Source organism: Leucopleurus acutus (genome assembly GCF_964270905.1).
Source record: "Leucopleurus acutus genome assembly, chromosome: 1".
NCBI lineage: Eukaryota > Metazoa > Chordata > Mammalia > Artiodactyla > Delphinidae > Leucopleurus > Leucopleurus acutus.
The window spans coordinates 176,110,099-176,136,389 of record NC_139142.1 but is presented as its reverse complement, the minus strand read 5'-3'; the positions used below and the strand labels follow the sequence as shown (position 1 = coordinate 176,136,389).

General features: G+C 47.9%; 1 protein-coding gene across 1 annotated transcript in view; it reads right to left on the bottom strand.

The window, feature by feature from the left end:
- Positions 1 to 24,492, bottom strand: part of PFKP (phosphofructokinase, platelet) — a 139,536-nt gene extending 115,044 nt beyond the window's left edge. Inside the window, exons 1-2 of the mRNA XM_082833391.1 lie at positions 24,410 to 24,492; positions 10,657 to 10,730 (exon numbers count right to left, since the gene is read on the bottom strand). Of these exons, the coding sequence (XP_082689517.1) occupies positions 10,657 to 10,728 (72 nt within the window). The 5' untranslated portion in view covers positions 10,729 to 10,730; positions 24,410 to 24,492. The remainder of the gene's footprint in view (positions 1 to 10,656; positions 10,731 to 24,409) is intronic.
- Positions 24,493 to 26,291: the final 1,799 nt, after the last annotated feature.

Below are 26,291 nucleotides of genomic sequence, written 5' to 3'. Positions count from 1 at the left end.
ACCCAGGGCTCCCGTGAGAAAGCCGCTCACTGGACCTCCTGTGATGGCTGAGGAGACCAGAACGTTAGCTCCTAATCTTGTTCTGATGTCCCTGTTCTTTTACAGTAGGAAGTCCTGACTCACCTCACCCATTTAGAATGTGTTGTTTGTAATAAGAAGATTAGCTTCTGAAAGTGATGCTCTACTCCTAACCTTTCTTCAATGGGTGACGATGGGTGGGCCTGATATTCACAAATGCTGGGCTTGAGGAGGGCCAAGCCGTTACGAGTTCTTTTAAAGAGGAAAGACTTTTAAGTTAGTCATAGATAAAGAGCTATAATAAGAATAATGACTTCTTTTAATCTGCAGGAAAATCTGCACCTAATAGGATGTTGACCCTGCATATTAAATGAAACACATCTAGACTATTTCTGTAGCCGAGATCAGAGCAGGTAACTTAAGGACTCTCCCCACCCTGATTCTCATCCACCTAAACCTGGGACAGTCCACCCTGAGCACAGTCTTCTGCAAAAGGTATGTAATGTACTCGCCCTCACTGTCTCCAAGAAGCTTAAGGCACCTGTATCTAAGGAAAACCCCTATCTTAAAAGGAAAAAAACAAATAAATCTACAAGCGGCTTGGTAGGTGGAAAGAACGGGTTAATCCACACCCCACCCCAACCCTCCCCGGAATGGCGCCCAAGGGCTGGCATGTATCACATGTAGACTTGTTCCAGATTTACAGCAGGCCCAGTGGCAGCCAGACAGAACAAATCCCGTGCCAGACCTTTAGCAGAAATACCAGTGTTTCCCGATCAATATGCTTCCCACATGCTTTCTACTCAAGAAAAAGCCAAAAAACCTCCATTTAAATAATTGATGCTGACCTGTTTAACTGGTTTGATGTTGGTAACCTGGAAAGCTCTAGCTGAACTTAGAAACTAGACTAGGCATGGACAAATGTGTTGGATAAATTACCAAAGATTCTTTAAAAAAAAATACACAAAACCAAACGTCTTCTAAATTTGAGCCCCAGTGGGTATAGGATGGTGGTCCCCAGCTAGAGGACATCTGCTGACATCTGGAGACATTTCCGGCTGTCACTGCTGTGGGCTTGGGGGTGGTCCTGGCTTCCGGTGGGCAGAGGCTCTAACCAGGGTGCACAGCCCAGCACCTGCACCCCCCCAGATCCTCCAGCTGCAGGTGCCAACACTGCTGCGGCCAGGAAGGAAGCCATGCCCGACGGGATGTGGCCCAGACTGCAGACATGTGGACGTCCACAGTCCTGAGACGGTCCACAGGGAAGTGATTCACCTGAGCCCCTAGTTCTGTGCCTGGCAACAACCAGAGGAGTCGAAGGCACCTGTAGCATCATGGCCCCCTTGCCCGGTTTGTGCACAGATTTCTTCCAAGTGCAGGAAGGGTAAATATGATTTTCACCAGACAGACGAGGAAGCAGGGCCAGGTTAACGTGTCGATTCCCAGCCATTGGCTACATATGTGGGTCCACAATCGCTTCCCCAAACCCTAGGGGCGGGAAGTGTGCCAGAATTTTGAAGGCTGGGATTTTAAGAAGCAGTATGGACATTACGTGTCACCTGGCACTGTCAGCAGCGTGAACAAGCCTCCCCATTCCCCTCCTGCCCCCTCCACCGCCCCGGGGACAGTCACACTAGAGGGCGAGTCCGGGTTACATGCAGCTCCACCAAGGATTGCTGCCCAAATGAGTTCGGGAAAAACTGGCAGGTTTTAGAGATTTTTGGATTCCAGAATTACAGACGCAGAGTCATTACACCTGTAGTGAAAGGATGATTGGATTTAGGGAGATAATGTTGATACTGTCAGTGCCCAGGCCCTGGGTTGAGTGATCCCTGAGGCAAGGCTGACACTGAGGACCCCCTTCCATGGGGACGTAAACAACAGGCCCTGTTCACTAGAATCACTCTTTTTGGGGTGGGGAGGGGGTGTCATGAGAAGCACGGCACCACCTCCTAACAGGCGATTTCGGTTCAACTGTGTCCACCTCTAGGCTGTTTCTATTTCCCTCCAGAACATACGAATCTCAAAGTTCTGACCATTCCTAGGGCCGACCCACAAAGGCTGTGCTCAGTTGGATGCTCTGAGATGCCCGTAAAGCGGTTATCATGAGAATCAGACTCACTCCGATGCTGCTGCACACAAGGGTTCTCTCTGGCATCTTCCTGACGGAGGAACCACAGAATTCCCTGCTCCCTTAAAGGGGGTGTATCTGTTCAGACTCAGGATGCCTTACGGCCCACCTGAGGGTGGGCAGGAAGCGGGGCTCCCACCCACCGACCGTCCCTTCACCCCCACTCACCCTCATCCTGAGAGGACGTGAAGAGTGCAGCCCCAGGACATCAGGAATAAGATCCCCGTTACCCATGAGTAAAGTGGGCCCAGGAGCCCTTTCTGGTTGGCAACGTGGGAATAAATCTGGCTTCTCTGTGTCGAGATTTCTCCAAAGTGAGCCCAAATGTTCTTAAAAGGGAGTCTAAATGTTGGTAGGCTCAGTCCCACCTGATACATTCCCCTTCAATTCCTTCATTTTGAAATGTACAAAGTCTGGTAGGTATAAGTCAAAATATACCACAATGTCCCCAGAATACAGACACAGCCGCAGGACACAGTGCCAATAAAAAACTAAAACCAAACCAAAACAAAAACAACAAAACCCTTTGATCTGAGAAAGATGATGTAAAGTTGACCAGGCACTACATTGGTTGCAGTACCCACAGATGCCCCACCCCTCGACTCCTCCCACCGACTTTCATGCCAAACACAGATGTGGCCCTTGGTTTAAGGCAGGGCATCACTGACTCTCGGCATCCCTGACGCATCCCACGTGATGTGGCATGTTGAGCAGCATCCCTGGCCCACGAGATGCCAGTGGCACCACCAGCCCCCTAATAACGGGATGATCAAAGACTGTCTCCAAGGCACCAATGTCTGGGGGTGAGACATGCCCCCATCACTGGTTTGATGGGGGTGTGAGCTCCCATCTCAGCCCTACCAGCACCGAGGACTGACACAGAGAAACTGAACCACCCACAACCAGTCCGCTTCCTCAATGAAGTAACTAAACCGACTTCCTTCCCTTCCCTCCTGGACCTGCAAGTTGGTCTTGAAGATCAAATGAGTCACTGTAGGGATGGAACTTCATCCCCGCCAGGGAGGCAACAAGAAGGGCAGTGGGCTGGGTGATCAAAGGTTTCCTGGGGAACAGGCTGCAAACCGGAAGCCTAAGGACATTCGCCTACTGCAAGTCTGAAAGCATTTTGTTACTCAGAACAGAAAAGCCTGATCTAAGGGTGCTCCACCCTCAGATGTTTAAAGCACGTCCACTCATCAGGCCAGCCTGGGGTGCCTTCTCTCAATTTCTAGGGCAGAGCAACCCCTCCCCAAAGTAAAATAAAACAAAAAGGCAGAGGAACCTGTATGCCAGGCACACTCTCCAGTAGCAGCAGGAAAAGAATCAGCTTCAAGGTCAGAGGAAGGGGAAGAAGCAAGGTACGCGAGTTCATCACGGCGGCTAACGTGCTCCCTCCATGTTAATGGTGGGGCCATGGCTGCCAGGCAAGGCCCAGGACAGACGGGCATGAGGACAGTTTGACCCTAAACATATCCCAATAGAAAACAACAAAACTATAGCTCTATAAAGGCTTTGATAAGACCCACTGTTTCAACATTGTCCTAATCAGGTGAATACAAACCCCAAGCCCACAGAAACACAATTTTAAAAAGCAAACCGGAAGGAGGAACCAAGATGGCGGAGTAGAAGGACATGCTCTGACTCCCTCTTGCAAGAACACCAGAATCACAACTAGCTGCTGGACAATCATCGACAGAAAGACACTGGAACTCACCAAAAAAGATACCCCACATCCAAAGACAAAGGAGAAGCCACAATGAGACAGTAGGAGCGGCTCAATCACAGTAAAATCAAATCCCATAACTGCTGGGTGGGTGACTCACAGACTGGAGAACACTTAACCACAGAAGTCCACCCACTGGAGTGAAGGTTCTGAGCCCCGCGTCAGGCTTCCCAACCTGGGGGGCCGGCAACGGGAGGAGGAATTCCTAGAGAAACAGACTTTGAAGGGTAGTGGGAATTGATTGCAGGACTTCGACAGGATTGGGGGAAACAGAGACTCCACTCTTGGAGGGCACACACAAAGTAGTGTGTGCATTGGGACCCAGGGGCAGGAGCAATGAACCCAGGGGAGACTGAACCAGACCTACCTGCTAGTGTTGGAGGGTCTCCTGCAGAGGCAGCGGTGGGGGCGGGGGGGGGGAGTTTGTGGCTCACCATGGGGACAAGGACACTGGCAGCAGAAGTTCTGGGAAGTAATCCTTGGCGTGAGCCCTCCCAGAGTCCGGCATTAGCCCCACCAAAGAGCCCAGGTAGGCTCCTATGTTGGACTGTCTCAGGCCAAACAACCAACAGGGAGGGAACCCAGCCCCACCCATCAACAGTCAAGTGGATTAAAGTTTTACTGAGCTCTGCCCACCAGAGCAACAGTCAGCTCTACCCACCACCAGTCCCTCCCATCAAACCTCTTAGATAGCCTCATCCACCAGAGGACAGAGAGCAGAAGCAAGAAGAACTACAATCCTGCAGCCTGTGGAACAAAAACCACATTCACAGAAATACAGACAAGATGAAAAGACAGAGGGCTATGTACCAGATGAAGGAACAAGATAAAACCCCAGAAAAACAACTAAATGAAGTGGAGATAGGCAACCTTCCAGAAAAAGAATTCAGAATAATGATAGTGAAGATGATCCAGGACCTCGGGGGGTGGGGGGGAAAAATGGAACCAAAGATCGAGAAGATGCAAGAAATGTTTACCGAAGACCTAGAAGAATTAAAGAACAAACAAACAGAGGTGAACAATACAATAACTGAAAACTACACTAGAAGGAATCAATAGCAGAATAACTGAGGCAGAAGAACGGATAAGTGACCTGGAAGACAGAATGGTAGAATTCACTGCCAAGGAAAAGAATAAAGAAAAAGAATGAATAGAAATGAAGAAAACCTAAGAGACCTCTGGGACAACATTAAATGCAACAACATTTGCATTATATGGGTCCCAGAAGGAGAAGAGAGAGAGAAAGGACATGAGAAAATATTTGAAGAGATTATAGTCGAAAACGTCCCTAACATGGGAAAGGAAACAGCCACCCAAGTCCAAGAAGCAGGGCAAGTCCCATACAGGATAAACCCAAGGAGAAACATACCAAGACACCTAGTAATCAAATTGACAAAAATTAAAGACAAAGAAATATTATTGTAAGCAGCAAGGGAAAAATGACAAATAACATACAAGGGAACTCCCATAAGGTTAATAGCTGATTTTGCAGCAGAAACTCTACAAGCCAGAAGAGAATTCAGCACCACCAAACCAGCTCTACAACAAATGCTAAAGGATCTTCTCTAAGTGGGAAACACAAGAGAAGAAAAGGATCTACAAAACAAACCCAAAACAATTAAGAAAATAGTCATAGGGACATACATATCAATAATTACCTTAAACGTGAATGGATTAATTGCTCCAACCAAAAGACACAGCCTTGCTGAATGGATACAAAAACAAGATCCATATATATGCTGTCTACAGGAGACGCACTTCAGACCTAGGGACACATAGAGACTGAAAGTGAGGGGATAGAAAAAGATATTCCATGCAAATGGAAATCAAAAGAAAGCTGGAGTAGCAATACTCATATCAGATCAAATAGACTTTAAAATAAAGAATATTACAAGAGACAAGGAAGGACACTACATAATGATCAAGGGATCAATCCAAGAAGAAGACACAACAATTATAAATATATATGCACCCAACATAGGAGCACACCAATACATAAGGCAACTGCTAACAGCTATAAAAGAGGAAACTGACAGTAACACAGTAACAGTGGGGAACTTTAACACCTCACTTACACCAATGGACAGATCATCCAAAATGAAAATAAAAAAGGAAATAGAAGCTTTAAATGACACAATAGACCAGATAGACTTAACTGATATTTATAAATATTTAAATATTTAAAAATATTTATATTTATAATATAAATATCTTTATAATATAAATATTTATATTTCCATCCAAAAACAGCAGATTACACTTTCTTCTTAAGTGTGCATGGAACATTCTCCAGGATAGATCACATCTTAGGTCACAAATCAAGCCTCAGTAAATTTAAGAAAATTGAAATCATATCAAGCATCTTTTCTGACCACAACGCTATGAGATTAGAAATCAATTACAGGGAAAAGAACGTAAAAAACACAAACACATGGAGACTAAACAATACGTTACTAAATAACCAAGAGATCACTGAAGAAATCAAAGAGGAAATCAAAAATTACCTAGAGACAAATGACAATGAAAACATGACAATCCAAAACCTATGGGATGCAGCAAAAGCAGCTCTAAGAGGGAAGTTTATAGCTATACAAGCCTACCTCAAGAAACAAGAAAAATCTCAAATAAACAATCTAACCTTACACCTAAAGGAACTAGAGAAAGAAGAGCAAACAAAACCAAAAGTTAGTAGACGGAAAGAAATCTTAAAGATCAGAGCAGAAATAAATGAAATAGAAACAAAGAAAACAACAGCAAAGATCAATAAAACTAAAAGCTGGTTCTTTGAGAAGATAAACAAAATTGATAAACCATTAGCCAGACTCATCAGGAAAAAGAGGGAGAGGACTCAAATGAATAAAATTAAGAGATGAAAAATGAGAAGTTACAACAGACACGGCAGAAATACAAAGCATCCTAAGAGACTACTACAAGCAACTCTATGCCAATAAAATGGACAACCTGGACGAAATGGACAAATTCTTAGAAAGGTATAACCTTCCAAGACTGAACCAGGAAGAAACAGAAAATATGAACAGACCAATCATAAGTAATGAAATTAGAACTGTGCTTAAAAATCTTCCAACAAACAAAAGTCCAGGATCAGATGGCTTCACAGGTGAATTCTATCAAACATTTAGAGAGGAGCTAACACCTATCCTTCTCAAACTCTTCCAAAAAATTGTAGAGGAAGGAACACTCCCAAACTCATTCTATGAGGCCACCATCACCCTGATACCAAAACCAAAGATACTACAAAAAAAGAAAATTACAGACCAATATCACTGATGAGTATTGATGCAAAAATCCTCAACAAAATACTAGCAAACAGAAACCAACAGCACATTAAAAGGATCATACACCATGATCAAGTGGGATTTATCCCAGGGATGCAAGGATTCTTCAATATATGCAAATCAATCAATGTGATACACCATATTAACAAATTGAAGCAGAAAAACCATATGATCATCTGAATAGATGCAGAAAAAGCTTTTGACAAAAATCCAACACCGATTTATGATAAAAACTCTCCAGAAAGCGGGCATAGAGGGAACCTACCTCAACATAATTAAGGCCATATATGACAAACCCACAGGAAACATCATTCTCAGTGGTGAAAACCTGAAAGCATTTCCTCTAAGATCAGAAACGAGACAAGGATGTCCACTCTCACCACTATTATTCAACATAGTTTTGGAAGTTCTAGAAAAAGATCTAAAAGGAATCCAAATCAGAAAAGAAGAAGTAAAGCCATCACTCTTTGCAGATGACATGATACTATACATAGAGAATCCTAAAAATGCCACCAGAAAACTACTAGAGCTAATCAATGAATTTGGTAAAGTTGCAGGATACAAAATTAATGCACAGAAATAAACCCACGCACCTATGGTCAACTAATCTATGACAAAGGAGGCAAAGATATACAATGGAGAAAAGAGAGTCTCTTCAATAAGTGGTGCTGGGAAAACTGGACAGCTACATGTAAAAGAATGAAATTACAACACTCCCTAACACCATACACAAAAATAAACTCAAAATGGATTAGAGACCTAAATGTAAGAATGGACACTATAAAACTCTTAGAGGAAAACACAGGCAGAACACTCTGACATAAATCACAGCAAGATCTTTTTTGATCCACCTCCTGGAGTAATGGAAATAAAAACAAACTAATGGGACCTAATGACACTTCAAAGCTTTTGCACAGCAAAGGAAACCACAAACAAGACGAAAAGACAACCCTCAGAATGGGAGAAAATATTTGCAAACGAGTCAATGGACAAAGGATTAATCTCCAAAATATATAAACAGCTCATGCAGCTCAATATTAAAGAAACAAACAACCCAATCCAAAAATGGGCAGGAGACCTAAATAGATATTTCTCCAAAAAAGACATACAGGTGGCCAAGAAGCACATGAAAAGCTGCTCAACATCACTAATTGTTAGAGAAATGCAAATCAAAAGTACAATGAGGTCTCTCCTCACACCAGTTAGAATGGGCATCATCAGAAAACCTACAAACAACAAATGCTGGACAGGGTGTGGAGAAAAGGGAACCCTCTTGCACTGATACAGCCACTATGGAGAACAGTATGGCGTTTCCTTAAAAAACTAAATATAGAATTACCATATGATCCAGCAATCCCACTACTGAGCATATACCCAGAGAAAACCAGAATTCAGAAAGACACATGCACCCTAACGTTCCATTGCAGAACTATTTACAATAGCCAGGTCATGGAAGCAACCTAAATGCCCATCAACAGACAAATGAATAAAGAAGATGTGGTACATATATACAATGGAATATTACTCAGCCATAAAAAGGAACGAAATTGAGTCATTTGTTGAGACGTGGTGGATCTAGAGACTGTCATACAGAGTGAAGTCAGAAAGAGAAAAACAAATATCGTATATTAACTCATGTATGTGGAAGCTAGAAAAATGGTATAGATGAACTGGTTTGCTGGGCAGAAGTTGAGACACAGATGTAGTGAATGTATGGACACCAAGGGGGGAAAACCGCGGTGGGGTGGGGATGGTGGTGTGCTGAATTGGCGATTGGGATTGACATGTATACACTGATGTGTATAAAATTGATGACTAATAAGAACCTGCAGTATAAAAAACAAACAAAAGAACAACTAATACTAAACTTTCTTTGGGTTATTTCTATGGAAATATGTTAATATATGTTAATATAAATGTTTCAGACATTACGTGAAATTTCTAAAAATCTTATATGTTTTTTCAGAACTCTAATGGTTTTCCATTAGATGATTTCATAAAAGTGCTAACAAAAGATCAACATGAAAAAATAATTATTAATTACATGGGACTGAGTGAACTGAAGAGAATGATTATAATTTTTGTGACTGTTTGAATAAAAATAAATAAATAAATAAAAAGATAAAAAGCAAACCTAAGCCCAGGAAAAAACATCTTTCCCGCAAACGATAAACACATGGTCATTTGGACCAACGAGCAAAACCTGTGAGCAGTTACTTCTCAAGTAGAGAAAATGACTCAGTAAACAGACTCTGGAGCCCCGGCCAGCTCTCAGCAAGGTGGGCCGCACACACAGAACTGGCAGGGTTGGTGCCACCTGTGTGCCCGGTGTGGGCCTGGGATGGAACAAAGAAATCACTTTGGCAAGACACACTGAGACCCGTTAGGACGACCACCCGTTTTAGCTCGGCAGATGCCGTATCCTGGGATCACAGCAACGATACAAAGCATAGAAGAGCTTCAAATATTAACCTAGAGCTTGCTGTGTTAGGATAGTTGAAAAATGGGCAGTGACCTAAATGTTGCCGGTGGCATAGGAATGCAAGGATCAAGTAGCTGAGGGGTCAGGTAAATGATGAGACATCAGGTTGATGGAATTTTACACAGACATTTACGCGATAGTTGTGGAATGTACGTTAACACATACAAAATTGTCATAACATACTGGCAGGTAAAAAACATAGTATACAAAATACATTTGCTATGGTGCTAATAATGCATATATTTCCTTCAGGTATTTCACATGTATTACACTGGGAAGAATCAGAATAAAACACTAACAGTGATTTTGGAAGAATTAAGCAATTAAAAAAACCATTCTCTTATTTTCATTTTTAAGCTTTATTCTGTTTTATAAATTTAAAAACTAAATGTTATTTTTTCTAATAGTTTTTGAAATAAATCATGTGGTCCAAGCTGTATGGGTGCCTTCCCTCCAAACACAACTTACTTCTAAGCTGCCAGGACCTCAAAAGCAGGAGATAATGGGCCATCTGTTTGCTTTCAGATGCTTCATTTCGAAGTTAAGGCATAAAGAGATACTAAGGAGGTGGTCTGGGTTTTACATTAATGATGAAAAGCCCAAAGTGGCCACTCTCCCCCCCATTCAGCTTAATGTTTATTCAAATTCAGGCCCCATTTTTAGTGACTATATCACTTCTGTAAGGAATGAGAACTGCAAATAAATACAACCAGTTTGATATCATTAATCCTACAAGAACACTAGGTGGATATCAAAATGGCATTTTGAGCCCCGTTTCATCACCTTTCTCCCCTTGTTCCCTAATACAAATCTCACAGACGTGCTTCTAGACCGGGGGTGTAACCTCTCCTGGTACCTGGGCTCCCCTATTGGTACCCAAGTTTGCCCGTCATCTGCTGCCTCTTGCCTGCAGTCAGCAGCCCCAGGCAAGCGTGAGGCCCCCAAGTGAGTACGAGGCAGCGATTCCTGAGAGTCAGAGAAAGCGGGAAGGGGACGTGACACTGACCTCGTAGATAAAGTACACTTTGGCCCCCACGTATATTCCCATGCGCACGACAGCTCGGACAGCAGCATTCATCCCTGCAAAGGAATAGGGACAGTAGTTACTGAGGAGAATCTAGTGATGCCATTTAATTAGCTGTGATGGTGGGAAAACCGTGTAACCTCTCGGATGGCCCCTATGAAAAGTGGTCACAACACAAACCTCCAGGATTAGTGCAGGGAGAAGAGAAAAAAGTACAAGGCAGGGGCCAGCATGTTGTGGCCTAGTCCACAGATGAACAGAGCCTGGAGCACTGTTGGTTTAGAACATCGCTGTAAACACACTCGGAATATGAGCGACCTCAATTTGGTGTGAATTCGTAGGTTGATTCCATCCAATTGCAAAACAACACACAGGAGAGACATTTGTTTATAGGTAGCCAATTTCAAGGAAAATAGGCCTGAAAAGGCCATTGGTCTGGGGAGGAGATGAAAAATTATTACCAGCTACTAGTGTAAAAGAAAGTAATTTAGTCAGTGGCCTTAAATATAAATCATGCAATTTTATTAAAAGAAAGATCCAATTAAACCAGTATGCTATAAATAATACCTAATCAAGATAAATCTAGGCCATTTTCCACACTTCCCCAGAGGGCCTTGAAGGAAGTTAAAAGTGCAATATATCCTTGTATAAAACAGCCACACCCCATTTTGCTTTCCACTGAAGCCCCATTTTGGGGCAGCCAACTGTGCGATGGACCATAAGTCTAGACCTACGTGAACAGGTCAGGATTTCACATCTGTAAAACCCTGTATCATCATATCAGCTGATATGATATCATCATATCATCAGGAGAGCAGTGAGAAGGGAGGATCATTCCTCTCATTAGGGATGCAGCCCTGAGCCTCAGAATATGCAGCACCTGGGCATCCAGCCTAACTGCTCCTGGGCCAATAGTTCCTACCTGCCTCCTTCATAAATTTAAATTTTGGGAACAAACTTCAGGACTAAAGGTGTTGGAGAACATGGACCATACAGTAAGTGGTACTTCTGGTAAGTAAATAAACAAACGAAGGCACCTTGGGTCCCAGGGAATATACTCCACAGACAAGGAGATTAAATTTGTATGTATTTGGATGGTAAACCTGCTCAGAGGATGGTTACAAATTTACAAATTACATTGAGCCAGTTTGGAAATCTGGAATGAGATCGTTGCCTCTGAAAGGTGACAATTTTGCAAGGCAAAACAGTGTTCACAGAGCCAGAAAAGCTGGAAATAAATCCATGTTAAATGTATATCTAACATCTACGCACAGGTAGACATTATGTATTTGGTAGTCTCACCACTTCACGTTCAAACCTAGTTTATTACACGAAGGATTTTAATGACCTACTGATTCATTGCTGGCTGTCTCTCATACCCTCAAACTCAGCATTTCAAGATGCAATAAATCATTTCACCTGCATCATCTCCTCCTCCGTTTCCTGTATTCTCTCACTCAGATTAGCAAAACTTTTCACTCTCGCACAAGCTGGATACTCCTGATACCCTCCACAGCTCCTTGCCCATAAAACTGACATTTCCCTCCCCAAACTTCCCCTGAATCCACCATCTCCCTCTGACATTATTCACGTTATGGCCAGAATGAGTAAAGCAGCTTTTCCTCTTTTGTTATTATACAAATAATTTATAAATATATTCTTCTTATTAAAAAAATTACGTATGTCGGAAAAGGCAAAGCTGTGGAGACAGTAAAAAAAAAAAAAAGTCAGTGGTCGTTGGGGGTTGGGGGGATGAACAGGTGGGGCACAGAGGATTTTTAGTGCAGTGAAACTTCTCTGTATGACGTTATAATAATGGATACACCTCGTTATACATGTGTCCAAACCCATAGAACGGGCAACACCAAGAGTGAACCCTAAAATATCAACTATGGACTCTGGGTGAGGATGATGTGTCCATCTAGGGTCATCAGTTATAACAAATGCACCATCTGGTGGGGATGTTGATGGGGTGGGGGTGGGTCTGCATGGGTGGGGGCAGAAGATAGAGGGGAATCTCTGGAACTTCGCCTCAGTTTTGCTCTAAAATCTAAAACTCTGAAAAACACGGTTAAAAAAACAAACACAGATGAGGCCGTGTCTTGCTTTCCCATGCCCGCCCCTTTGGAGCGCAGTGCATACACCCTGTAGACACACTCCCCTTGTGCTAGCTGTAATCTCACACACTTTTTTGAGATGTTTTCTATGGTAGCATCAGCATTCTCTTTCTCAAACTCAAAAACACCCAGGTTCCTCCCTGGATTCCCCAGGGCCTGTGCTCATAAAACCAAGCTCTTCAGGTGAGATCTCCAGCCCCCCGGGCTCCTCCTACCTGCTCAGTCCCACCTGGATGCCCCATCTACACGTCAGGACTGCAGCTCCCCCAGAACTGCCACCACGTCCCGGAGGGGCCCTCGCTCAACCTCCAGGAGGGACGGGGCTCCTGCACCTCCAGGAAGGCTCCCCCACCGGCCTTTCCTCACCGGCCTTCACTACACCCACCTGGGCGACACACCTGCATCTCATGCAGGCAGCCTCAGCTCTCAGGCCTTAACCGAACGGATAAACGAGCTCCTCTCGGCCCCTTCCCACAGACCCCGCGATTCTAGGACTTTATTCTGTGGCCCCGGAATCGAGAGACTGACCACCAAACGCTGGAGCCCTACCAACCCTCCATCACCAGGACGCAAGCGCACGGGTTAACGCCGGGTCCCTGGCCCCCGCCCTCCCCCACGTGCTTCTGAAGACCTCATTTCTGGCGGGTGGGGGATGGGGACGCTTTCATAAAGGCATGAATAAAGAGGAGTTGGGGGATTTTAGAAAGTGCAAGTGGAGAAAAAATGGCAGAAGGAACGACAAAGTGGGACACTCTCCAGAGGTGACCCCAAGGGTCCCCGTGTGGAAGAAAAACATGCCCAGGGTGACCCCTGCCTGAAAGTTCTGACCACCTTCACAGCAGGCCTGGGGCCTGAACTCCTCCCCTGCCCCATGGGGTTGAGCTGGACTCACCTGGGAAAGCGGCCCGTCCCCTCGGGGCTGGTCCCCCCTCAGCCCGCAGCAGGCCTGGGGTGGGGGGTGGGGTCCCAGGTCAGGGAGGGTCCTGAGCACCGTACTTCTCCCAAGTTCCCCGGAGAGGAGGCTCCTCACGTCTGAGCCTCACTGCCAACCCCCCAAGGCTTTTATACCAGGGTCGTTAAGGTAACTTGGCTACACCTGCTGCCTTTCCCGTGCAGCCCGGAGCTGGCCGCCTTCTGATTGGGGCCTGAGAGGAGCTGTGGTAACAGCCCAGTGGTAACCAGGGTAACCAGTGCTGAGTGCTCTGAGCACCTGAGCTGATGCTCCCAGAAAGCCTGCGGGGCCTGGGTCCTCCTGAGAGATGAGGAAGTCGGGCTCTAAGTGGATAAATTAACAGCCGAGAGAACAAAACTTGTAAAAGGCAAAGCTGGAGTGTAAACCCTACTCTTCCTTTTATTTTAACTTAAAAGCCGTTATAATTCCCTCTAGTAGGAAGGAAACTTGGAGAAAACAATGCCCATGGGGCCCCAGTTCTTGCGTAATTGGGGAGGGGCCGGCTCTCCACTTGAATTTGGGAAGGACAGGACAGAGCTGCTATCTGGTGCTGGGCCCACAGGTGGGTGCCTTCAGGGAAGGGCCCAGGGGACAGAAGCCAAGGACACAGGAAAGGCCAATTTTCACCGACAGCCTCTTTGACACACGCAACTGGGATTCAGACATATGATTTGGGGTCTGAGGGCCTTGTGGGTGAGCAGTGCCGATTTTCTGGTTCTGTTGGATGCTGTCCTGTCCTGGACTGTCCACGGAGAGCACAGGGCACTCCAGCTGCTGTTTTCAATAAACGTTCAGACATAGTTGAGTTCCTTCCTTTTGTTTTTGGTTTTGTTTTGGCAGCCAGGCTCTGGAGTTCAAACAACTTCCATAATTGTTTCCATGGGAAACCATCATCCTGCCACCAAGAAAGAATCTTAGTATTTGGAAAATATCCTCTTCATCACTTGCAAAAATTAAAACCCTCGTCCTCAGGGAATGTGCAGACTTGCTACGGGAACCAAAAATAAACAAATCTTGAAAGAACCAAGGAGAAGCTAAGTGGAAAATGTGAGAAAATTATTTTAGGTGCGCTAGAAAGAAGAGATTTATTGTTTTCTTGATGTGACATATTCTCAAATAGGTTCTTACTAAAGCATCATGCACGTAAGATAGTCATTAAGATAACTTCTTCCTTGAGGTCAGGGAGGCCGTGGACCCAAAGGTTTCCTGAGATTCTGTTCTGGTAACGTTTATTTATTTAAATTTATTTATTTATTTATTTTTGGCTGTGTTGGGTCTTCATTGCTGCACGCGGGCTTTCCCTAGTTGCAGTGAGCGGGGCCTACTCTTCATTGCGGTGCGCGGGCTTCTCACTGCAGTGGCTTCTCTTGTTGTGGAGCATGGGCTTCAGTAGTTGTGGCAGGCGGGCTCAGTAGTTGTGGCTCACAGGCTGTAGAGTGCAGGCTTAGTAGTTGTGGCACACGGGCTTAGTTGTTCCCCGGCATGTGGGATCTTCCTGGACCAGGGCTCAAACCTGTGTCCCCTGCACTGGCAGGCAGATTCTTTTTTTTTTAACATCTTTATTGGAGTATAATTGCTTTACATTGTTGTGTTAGTTTCTGCTGTATAACAAAGTGAATCAGCTATATGCATATGTATATCCCCATATCCCCTCACTCTTGCGTCTCCCTCCCACCCTCCTTATCCCACCCCTCTAGGTGGTCGCAAAGCACTGAGCTGATCTCCCTGTGCTATGCAGCTGCTTCCCACTAGCTATCTATTCTACATTTGGTAGTATATATATGTCCATGCTACTCTCTCACTTCGTCTCAGCTTACCCTTACCCCTCCCTGTGTCCTCAAGTCCATGCTCTATGTCTGTGTCTTTATTCCTGTCCTCGCAGGCAGATTCTTAATCACTGCGCCACCAGGGAAGTCCCTCTGATAAAATTTAAACTTCAAGTAATTTGTTAAAAACAAGGACTGTGTTGATTCCAATAAAATAACTGGGGCTTTGTTTTACTTCCTATGTGGTCTGAAGAGTCTAATTAAACCTCCTTACTTAGCCCTTTATGACCGTGTGGAGCTGTTTCCCCTGCATATTTCTCAGTGCCCATAACCACTCCCTGCCTAATTTCAATATTTACATTCCCTTTTGAAAAATAAGATCTGGTGCTTAATCCTCTTACTGGTTTCTCCCTGGCTATATGGAGTTTTCACCTTTGTACCAAAGCGAGGATGTTAGCATAGGTCAGAAAACAAACTTAAAGCTCACCTTATCTTGCTCTTGCTACTGACGTTCTCCATAAAGCTTCCTTGTTTAATAATTCAGGTGTGGGAGGGGAAAAAACGTCCTCAAGGAGAAAGTGTCGGGATACTGGATCCCCTGTGAGTCAGTTACCAACCGGGGGTTTCTCATCATCCTGCAGTGTCCAAATCACCGAGTCTTGTCTTACATGTCAGAGACATAAATCTCTGAGCGGGTTCAATCATTCATTTATTTATCCGTCCGTCCATCCAGGACACACGGATGGGGTGTCTTTTCTCTGCTGGCACTGCCGGGCGATGCAGTGACAAAAGAGGGGAAGGTCGTGGCCCTGGTGGGGCTTGTTGCAGCCGGTAAACAACACACAACACACACACACATTTCACCCAGAGGTGGAGGAGAAAGAAGGAAAGCAGAGCAGGGCTGGGGGTTGCCATGGGGGTGTGCAGAGGGGCAGCAGCCGCCTTGAGACGTGCCATGTGGGAGAGAATGGAAGACGGTGATGGAGGCTGGCCAAGTGGCCATCTGGACGTCTGGGAAGGAGGACCACAGCAGGCCCAGGGCCATTGCAGGCACCAGACCACTGCCAGAGGTCCCCTGCATGGCCCCTGACTGTGACATGAACACGCAGGAGGGACTGTCTGAACCTGAGTGCCTCACACACCCCTCCCTCTAGACCCCCATCCACTGGGATCCCCACCGACCACACCAACACGCACTGGGGCAGACGCACGCTGGATTTCAAAGGCTCAAGATGGAAAAAAGAATGTGAAACAGCTTATTAATCACCTTTGTATTGACAAGGGGTTGAAACATTGGACTGAATAAAACAGAGGCTTAAATTAATTTCACCTGTTTCTGTTACATTTCCAAACGTGGTGACTAGTTTAAAATTACACAATCACACGTAAACCTCATCTCTGCCATTTCCCTCCATCTTGAACCTGCTTTTAACCCCCAACAACGCATGTCTACCTTGCCACACCTACCAGCGCGAAGCGATGCATATTCCATCCAGGATACTAATGCAGCTCATTCCCTGTGATGATTTTCCACTGGTTTTCCCACTATTCACTGGTATGAACATTGTGTCAAGAATGTCCTTCTGCCAGCCTGCCTGTCCCCACCTGGGCTCCTCACTCGGCCTTTCTTCCTGCTGCGTGGACCAGCTCCAGCCTGAGGCTCCACTGACACAGCCCACCCCCAGCTCACCCTCCACGGCCCAGTCCGGCTCCTCAGGACACTGGGGCCCCCTCCACAGCCCTCCCCTCCTCTCTCCACAAAGCCGCCCTCATCAGAAGCAGCTGGCACCCAGGTGGCTTCCAGGTCACACGAGGTAAATCCAAAGTCCTCCCCGTGGCCCCCCCGGCCCCGGCCCCGCCCCCCACACTGGCCCAGCCGCTCTCTCCCAGCCCTGCCTGCTCCTGGCTATTTCCTGCTGGTCATTCCTTCCCCCTCCCATGGCAGGTGGGGGGGCCGTCCCTGGGAGAAGGGGCTCCACCGTCAGCCTAAGGCAGGCCGAGGAGGCCGTCACTCATCTGGGGGACGATTTAACGAGAGAGAAAACAAAGCCTGAGAATATTCGACCAGAGCTGAAAAAATAAGGAGGGATGGCAGCTCGAGGTCCCCCTGGCCAGCCTTCAACACTTGTAATCAGAAGAACCCTGGCCCAACCACTTGCTCACACCCTTACACAAGAGGCCTCCATTCACTGATCTCCCCGTCAGAATCCTCACCATAAAACCATCACAGGAAACATCAGATGGTCTGAACCGCCACCTGGACCCAGGACTCCAGCGAGGTCCTCGGCCGACCACAGGGACCCGTCGCTGCGGGTGTCAGGCCTTCCCTGGACCCACAGAACTAGAATTTACATCTCAGCCAGATCCTCAGGCAGCTGTCTGCATCCAGGATAAAGAAGGAAGCTGAGGGCCCTCGGGGGCAGCAGGGCCCCCCTGGGCCTGAGTAGTGCTGCCTTTTCTCTCCAGCAGGTCCTGCTTGAGACTCAAGGTTGTCTTAGGGGCAGGGGAAGGGGGAGAAGGGGAAGGGGAGAAAACAAGAGGGGGGAGAAGACAGGGATTGTGTGATTCCACTTCGTGTTGCAAACCAACAATCGCAGGCCCTGTCCCACCAGGACTGGAGAGCAGAGCCAGACCCTGTAAGGAAGTCCCCTCATGCTCAGGATGCCGCTTGGCCACACACTATGCTGCCTCTTGTCCTGACAGCACAACGTCTGTGATTCCCAACACCCTAAGCGTGTGATGGTGAAGACATGCGGAAGAGAGGGTGGGAGGAAACTGGGGCCCCGGAAGATGCTTTCTCACAAATAAAATACACCACCATACAGAGCTCACTGCAAAGAATAACTCGAAAAGGTGACTCAGCTCTTTTCTTAACATAAAGCCATCTGTTCTTTACGCAAAGACACCTTCCAACATGATTGCAGTTGTGGCGGGTATACATCTGTGCCCTTATGTCTGCCTGTAACATGTCACTACCCTATCCCCATATTTCTACTGTAACTGCTCCTGGCACCCCATCAGATCCGTGTTCACACAGCCCCAATTCTCCCGGATAAAAGGTTTGAGTCCTGTATCAAAGCTTTCAGTTTTCTGGAACCGAGGGGGAAAACATGGTTTTTGGAAAGATGACAAAATGTCTAGTTTCTAAAGGTCATCTAAGTGTGTCACACAACGCTATTTGCACTCCTAGAAAAGGGTGCAATTGCATGGATTTTCCACAGCACCCATGGGGTGAACACTAACATTCTAGTGCACGGCCTCCTGGACCCAATAATTTTTGCTAAATTAATGATTACGTTGTCAGTGGGAAAGTTCCCATTACAGAATGTAAGTGCTCAGAGCCAGGGCAGGAAGGGCCCCAGAGCTGTGTGAGGTGAGACGCCCACTGTTCTCATCTTACTGGGCTCTCAGGCCCTCAAAGTTTTGGGTGGGCATGGAAGGAACCCACCCAAGCAGGGCCCAGATGCTGTGTTCAAGAAACACGTGTTCAGGGGAGAACCAACCAGCACCCAGCTCTGGTTGACTAGTACTTCACATTTCTGAGGATGGTTTTTAAGTTCTTATCTTGAGACATTAGTTGTTCCCAGATACAGCTCTGCAGATAAAAGAGTGCTTTTGTGTGGGAGTTCCCTGGTGGCCTAGTGGTTAGGATTCCAGGCTTTCACTGCCCTGGCCCGGGTTCAATCCCTGCTCGGGGAACTGAGATCCTGTAAGCCACTCGGCAGAGCCCAAAAAAAAAAAAAAAAAAAAGAGTGCTTTTGATTAGTGAAGGTTTAATTCGTTAAAATGACTTCATGAGAGAGCTTCCCTGGTGGCACAGTGGTTAAAAACCCACCTGCCAATGCAGGGGACACAGGTTTGAGCCCTGGTCCGGGAAGATCCCACATGCCGCGGAACAACAAAGCCCACGCGCTTAGAACCTGTGCTCCACAACAAGAGAAGCCACTGCAATGAGAAGCCCGCGCACCGTAACGAAGAGTAGCCCCCCAATTCAACCAAAAGTAAATAATAAGTTAATTAATTTTTATAAAGCATATTAAAAAAAAAGACTTCATGAGAAAAGACAGCCAGAACATCTAGTCGCCCACCATTTCGCAGAAGGAAGTGGTCCACACTAGGTGAGATCCCAGGAGGGAGGCATTCAGCAAACATCTGGGTACCTGCCGAGTGCCCCGTACTGTGCTGAGGCACACCCTGGTGAATGGACATATGTCCTGGGCCACCCCTTCTCACTGCAGCCCGTAGCCTGGCCAGTTCATCTCAAAGCTCACTTGCTCGTGCGTGAAGCAGATGAGCCACTGTGTGGAAGCATTAGTGCCTACTGCTAAGCAAATGTTCACTCGATGTTAGTCACTCTTTTTTTTTTAAATTTTATTGGAGTATAGTTGATTTACAATGTTGTGTTAGTTTCAGGTGTACAGAAAAGTGTATCAGTTATACATATATCCATTCTTTTTCAGATTCTTTTTCCCATCTAGGTTATTACAGAGTATTGAGTAGAGTTCCCTGTGCTATACAGCAGGTTCCTGTTGGTTCTCTATTTTATATATAGTAGTGTGTTAATCCCAAACTCCTAATTTATCCCTCCCCCCGCCTCCACGTTTCCCCTTTGGTCACCATAAGTTTGTTTTCTAAATCTGAGTCTGTTTTTGTGTTGCAAATAAGTTCATTTATGTCATTTTTTAAAAAAAATTAATTCCACATATGAGTGATATCATATGATATTTATCTTTTTCTGTCTGACTTACTGTACTTAGTATGATACTCTCTAGGTCCATCCATGTTGCTGCAAATGGCATTATTTCATTCTTTTCTATGGCTAATTCTTCCTATTAGTGGAAAGGCTTATACAGACTCCATCTATATGAGCTTTCTGCAAACAATGTCTTCATGCTTACTTTGCCACAGGCCAAACAGGACTCAGCTTTCCTGTTCAGTCTACCCTCTGGGTCCATTTCTGTGCATTCTCAGCTGCACCAGGCCCTCCAGAAGCCCTCAATTTGTGTCTAAGGCAATGAGTCATTTTTGGCGTATGACATAGTGTTGCTTGGGGGTGGATACCTAGTCATGGTAAGTCTGTCCAGTGACCTGGAACTTATTTTTAGTTAAAGTGAAAATCAATTTAAACTTGCAGACATTCCTTGTGACAATGGAAGCAACCCAAAGAATGAAAAAAACAATAATTAGTCTTAGAATAATTATTCAATAATTAGTCTTCCTTAATGGCCAGGGCTGGGGGATTCAGGAATATAGCTGGGGGATTTTCATTTTGTTCAATAATCATATTATACAAATTCCACTGGAAAACAAGCATTTCATCACTTTGGTATCAGGTGTTACATCAATTTAGCCACCCCAATGCTCTTACTGTACAAACGCGTTTTCTGTTATCAAAGCTGTGTAAAAATCATCTGTATAATCTATGTAATATCTTCCATTTCTTTTGACTAGTAAGTAGGGTAGCTATTGTCTCATGTTTAAATATCTATCTGAAATTTTAGGTTCATTATTTGTTTTAGATGATTATAATTTACCTCTTCATTAACTTAGTGAAGAAATCATTAAGGCATTTTATACCAATTAAATAGTTTATGTATTTTTAGTATGAGGAATTTCACACAGTGGTGCTGTTTTCCAATGTAATTTGTAAAGCACAATCTTAAATTCCACTTGAGTTTTTAAAAAATTTTAAGGTTTTTGTCTCTAATTTGATAAAAAAATATTTGATTTGGGGCAAATTTTTAAATACTTCTTGATTTTTTAATCTGAAAAATGGAAAGAAAATGCCACCCGCCTTACCAAATAAAATTCTGGTGTTGCGAAAAAAGATCATCTGCATAATTTTGAGCAAACCAGGCTTTGCTCCTCTGAGTATTAATTAGTTGTTACAACTGTAAAAGCAGGGCTTACTGAAAAGTGTTTGGGGTTGAGACCTCACAGAACTTCATTTAAATCCTACCATGGGCCACCTATGAGCCTGCCACCTTAACGAGATTACTTCTCTCCCCTTGAGCCTCTCTTGTCACCTCTGAAATGAAGATGTGTGTGTCTTGGAACCAGGTAATCAGGCCTGGAGATAAGAACCATAAAGCTCCTAGAACATCAAGTGAGCTCAATAACTAGAAGCTATAGTCATCTCAACATGAAATTTTACCATAATTTCACATCTGATTAGAAAACTATCCTGAAATTAAGACTTGTGATTATTCTCCTTGGTCTTTATTAGCTGTGAGCAAAACTCTCTTATCCCAGGGAAAATCAAGCACTGATACCATTTAGAGTCAAGATAAGACGGTAAAAGGATATGGGTATAAATGACAGCATCTCTAGGAATAACCTCCTCCAAGGGGCTGTAAGTCTGCTGCTGCCTGCCAAGACCGGCCCCTGGGCGCACATCTTAAGGTGAACTTTCTTGGAAAGAAATGCATTCAACTGTTCAGTCAGGTCTCAGGTAGGATCAAAAGAGGAGGTGGCTCTTGGCATGAAGTCCAAGAAGAAATGGAGACTACAGCCTCAGCTCTGCCTGAGGGAAAATGCCCAGATGCCCGGCCATGGTCGGCTCTCCAGGGACGGCCCAGATGTGTCAGTTCAGAGCATCAGGCGATCTCCCATTAACCTGACAATACACTGACCAAGCCACGTTCTCATATAATTTTGATTCTCAAAGTATCTTTTCCACTGACAAGAAGAGGTGTGGACTTACTGACCTCTATTATTCATAACTGCTCACAAGCTGCAGAGATTAGTAGCAGGTAAGTATCAGTAGCAGAAAAAATGCTGGTTCTGTCTATTGCATCATTACCTCAGTTGCCTTTGCACCAGCTACCAGGTAGTTGAGAAGACTTTTGGACAGGAACTCAAAAGAGTGACCTATATTTTTTTCAACAGACAGAGCACCTTAATTCTAAAATGACCTTGAAACTCTGACCTTGAAGCCTGGAGGGTTAAGAGACCAGTTCCTCTTCCTGTGCCAACAAATTATTCTCTTTCCAAGACCGGGGTAAGAGTCACTCAAGATGCTTCCTAATTTGGGCTAGCCCACTTCTCCAGAGGCACGTGCTTTTGAAGCCCTTTGACGGGGAAGCCTCTCTCAGCCCCACCCCGACCCCGCCAGACCCCATCCGGCACATCATTTAAGTAACTTGGGCGATGTCATCTATTTCACTCTGCCACTCCCCCAACCCCAGCCTTGTTTATATCACAACATTTTCTCTCTTCAATGTTTATACCAGGGGCCACACTTTACTAGAATACCAAATTAGACCAGCCCTGCCTCGCGCTGACGCAAAGGCAGGCTTGTGGGGCTTCGACAGTGACTGATGTCGCGAGCGCCACCTTCAGTAGGACAGGGAGGGGCTTCCAAGGGACCCACGTGCGGGGGACCCCCATGCCTCCTGCCCACCGCAGGCGGAGTGCCCAGGGTCGAGGGCGCGGGGCGCACGGGCGGTGACTGGCCAGGCATCACGTACGCGCCCGCGGCGGGCGGGGCTGCAGCCTCAGCGCCCCACCTGCCGCACCCCCCCAGGCCCCGCCCGGCTCAAGGGCGAAGGGAAGGTCACGGGCAGGGTGGGCGGCAGGCGAGGGCGCCGGGCCCAACACTTAAGCATCCCTGCACCGTGGGTGGTGAAAATGAGGCATCAGGGCCTTTCAACTCATCCGGGACGGGAGGAAGAAGGTAAAATAAAAACCAAAACCTAGCTCGAGAGGCGTCTCCGGCCTGCGATCCTCAGGCTCCAGGGACGCAGCCGCCTGAGCACAGCCCTGCTACTTTCTAGCGGTTGAGTCGCCCCACCCAGGTATTCACCGGGATCAGGAAACCCCAGCGTCTGGGAACCCCTGCGTCCCCATGTGCGCCCAGCGCTAGGGACCCGGGGCACGTTCTGTGTCACCCTCGCTTTACATTGAAATATTCTCTTCGTGTGTCCGTGGGCACCGAGCCTGGGTCCCCTTCTCCCCGAAATCAGCTTCCTCGCTTGGGGGTGGGGGGCGGTTGCTGGAGTCCGCGCTTGCGGGGCTGGTGACGCCCCGGAGTCCCCGCTTCCTGTTCCTTCCCATCCAGGGGAGGCTGGCGGGGAGGGCCCAGTGACCCGTTTCAGCTTTCAGTTTGGTGACGAGCCGGAAGGGGACAAGAGATTAGAGCGGAGGAGAACCGTTTTTAAAATTTCCCAGCGGAAACGCGAGGTGGTGCCGGGCCGCCGGGCAACCCCGGGCAGGGACCCCCGTGCGTCCCCCGCCGCGTCCCGCCGGACAGCAGCGGGGACGCCGCCCGCGCCGCGCGGGGGTCGCGAGGCTGCCGACGCGTCGCAGGGACCCAGCGGATTTTTCCAAGACATTGGGGGTAGGGAGTGGGTGACGGAGCTGGGGAGGGAGCCGCGGCATCGGAAGTGGCCGCGCTGTAGCCAAGCTTTGGAGGGGCGTCCGGCTTCATCCTACGACTCGGAAGAGAAATGACCACCGAGCGAGGTCCAGGCGACCCCGTAGCCAGTCGCAATTTAAAAAATAAACATGAAGGTGGAAAATTGACCTTCCTGGTAAGGGATCCTACTGCCATAGCCCTCCCTCACCCCCCACCGACTCCGCAGTGACTCCTTCTGAGGCTGCACGGCCCGCACCCGCTCCCGCCACAGGAAGGTACCCCCGAGGTTCCTGGGCGCGGGGCTTCTCCCCCACCCTTCTCTTATCCCCGGTACCCGCTCTCCTCCTCTCCTCTTTGCTTCCCCCATCTCTTCTCCCTGGAGCCTCATCCTTTCTCTCTGGTCCCTGCTCCCCATCCTTTCTCCCCGGTACCCCCATCCTTTCTCCCAGGTACCCCCATCCTTTCTCCCGGTTACCCCCACATCCCTTCTCCCTAGTCCCCTCCCTTCGCCTCCGGCCCGGGACCCGGGGAGGCGGTGGCGCACCTTGGGCATCCCCGCCGCTGGTCAGCACGCCTATGGCTTTGCCGGCCCCGGAGAGTTGCTCCAGGAACTTTCGGAAGGAGCCCTTGGGGTTCGGGGAGACGTCGTGGTCGCCCATGGCGAGCAGGCCAGAGATCGCGCTCGGGAGGGTGCTCAGCAGGCACTGCGCCCCTCCCGCGCCGCCGCCACTGGAACCGCCGGCCCCGCCCGCGCGGCGCGCGCCAATGGGCGGCCAAGGGCGGGCTCAGGGGCGCGGGTAGGCGGGGCAGGCGGGACCGGGGGCGCCAGCTTTCAGGGAGCCGGGCGGGCCAGGGAGCTTGGCCTGGAGGGAGCACCACTTGGGGGGGTTGCATCGCAGGTGGGAGGAGCGTTACGAGCCGGAAGCACCTCAGAGGGAAGGAGAAGCACCGCAGGTGGGTGGGGAAATCACCGCAGGTGGGCGGAGCATCCCTGGTGGGGGAGGGTGTGCAGCGAAGGTGGGAGGAGCATCGAGAGGGGGAAGCGCGGCAGGCAGGGGGAAAGCACAGCAGCTGGGTGGTAGCATCTTTGGGGAGCGCAGCAGGTGGGGGGAGTAGGGGGAAGGCGGGGCGCTACAGGTGGGCTGGATCACCGTAGTTGTGGGAGCGTGGCAGCATCAAGCGCGGGGAGCGCAGTAAACGGCGGGGGAGGTTGTGCGGAGCGCCGCAGGTGGGAGCGCCGGGCCCGCGGCAGTTGGGGGGACCGAACCGTCGCAGGCGCACGCACGTTCCCGCAAGATTCCTTCTGGGGGCGGCGTTCGGAGCCGCGGGCACCCCAGCTTTTCCTCAGGCCTGAGGTGAGGGAGGAAGGACACACCAGCGGATCCTCCAGTCGGTGGGCGAACGTGGGCGTCGCTGGCTGGCGACGACGAAGCGGCGGTTCCGTCCCCAGAGAGGCTCTGGCCGCATGAGGAGGAGAAGGAACGTGGTCGTAGAGGACGCGCGGGGACCCTGGCGACACCTGGCGCCAGGCCGGGTGCTGAGAATGGAAGGGGCGGGAGAAGGGCAGGAAAGTCCTGGCGGGGCGATAAGACCCGAGTGCTTGCGAAGGAAACCGCGGTGTCCTGTGTCGCCAGCCAGATGCTCGCAGCTCCGCTGGGAGCTCCGGGACTGAGGCACTCACGTCCAGTCCGTTGGGTGATGGATAAACAAGAAGCCAACTCTTCCGGGAGCTTAATCTAGGCTGGTTTCCAGCCGCGGATGTGCGGACGGATGCTTCTTCGGGCGCAGTCTTGCGGCGCACACAGCGCTGAGCTTGGGGTAGGGTCATCCCCAGGCAAGAGTTTCATAAGCAGCCGCATCAGCAGTTCCTGGTGGGGACGGCACAGTATCCCCTACTACCTGCGCGACGGATGTGCGTCAGGTGGATACAGAGGGAAAATAGGTTAAGTCAAGGCTGTCCCGTCCACCCGGAGCAGCCTGTGGTCGGCTGACAGCTGTTTACTGCGGGCCACCCTGGACAGAGGAGGGGGAGGGGGTGCGCGCACTTAAGCCGGGCTCTTTCTTGCCTTATCCTCCTGTTCTTCCCTCTGAGCATCAAAAATGTATTGCAATAGATGAACAAATACCTGTTGTGGACAAGGCCAGAGATCTGATCTCTGCCCTGGGCCGGAGGTAATGGAGCAACTTCTAAACACCCGTGGTCATCTGAATCGCCTGGCCTGGTTTTTCCCTCTCCACCAGAACCACGGAAGTCCAGTTTCTGGGAGTGCTGCCAGAAAAGGTGTATTTTTAACAAGTTCCAACGCATTCTGATGACTGCAGAACCTGAGAGCACCTGTACTAACGGGTTGAGCCTGAGCGAGTGATGCTGAGAAGATACTGGGCATCTTGAAGGTGTCCCCAGGGTGCCCTTCACTCTCCCGGTG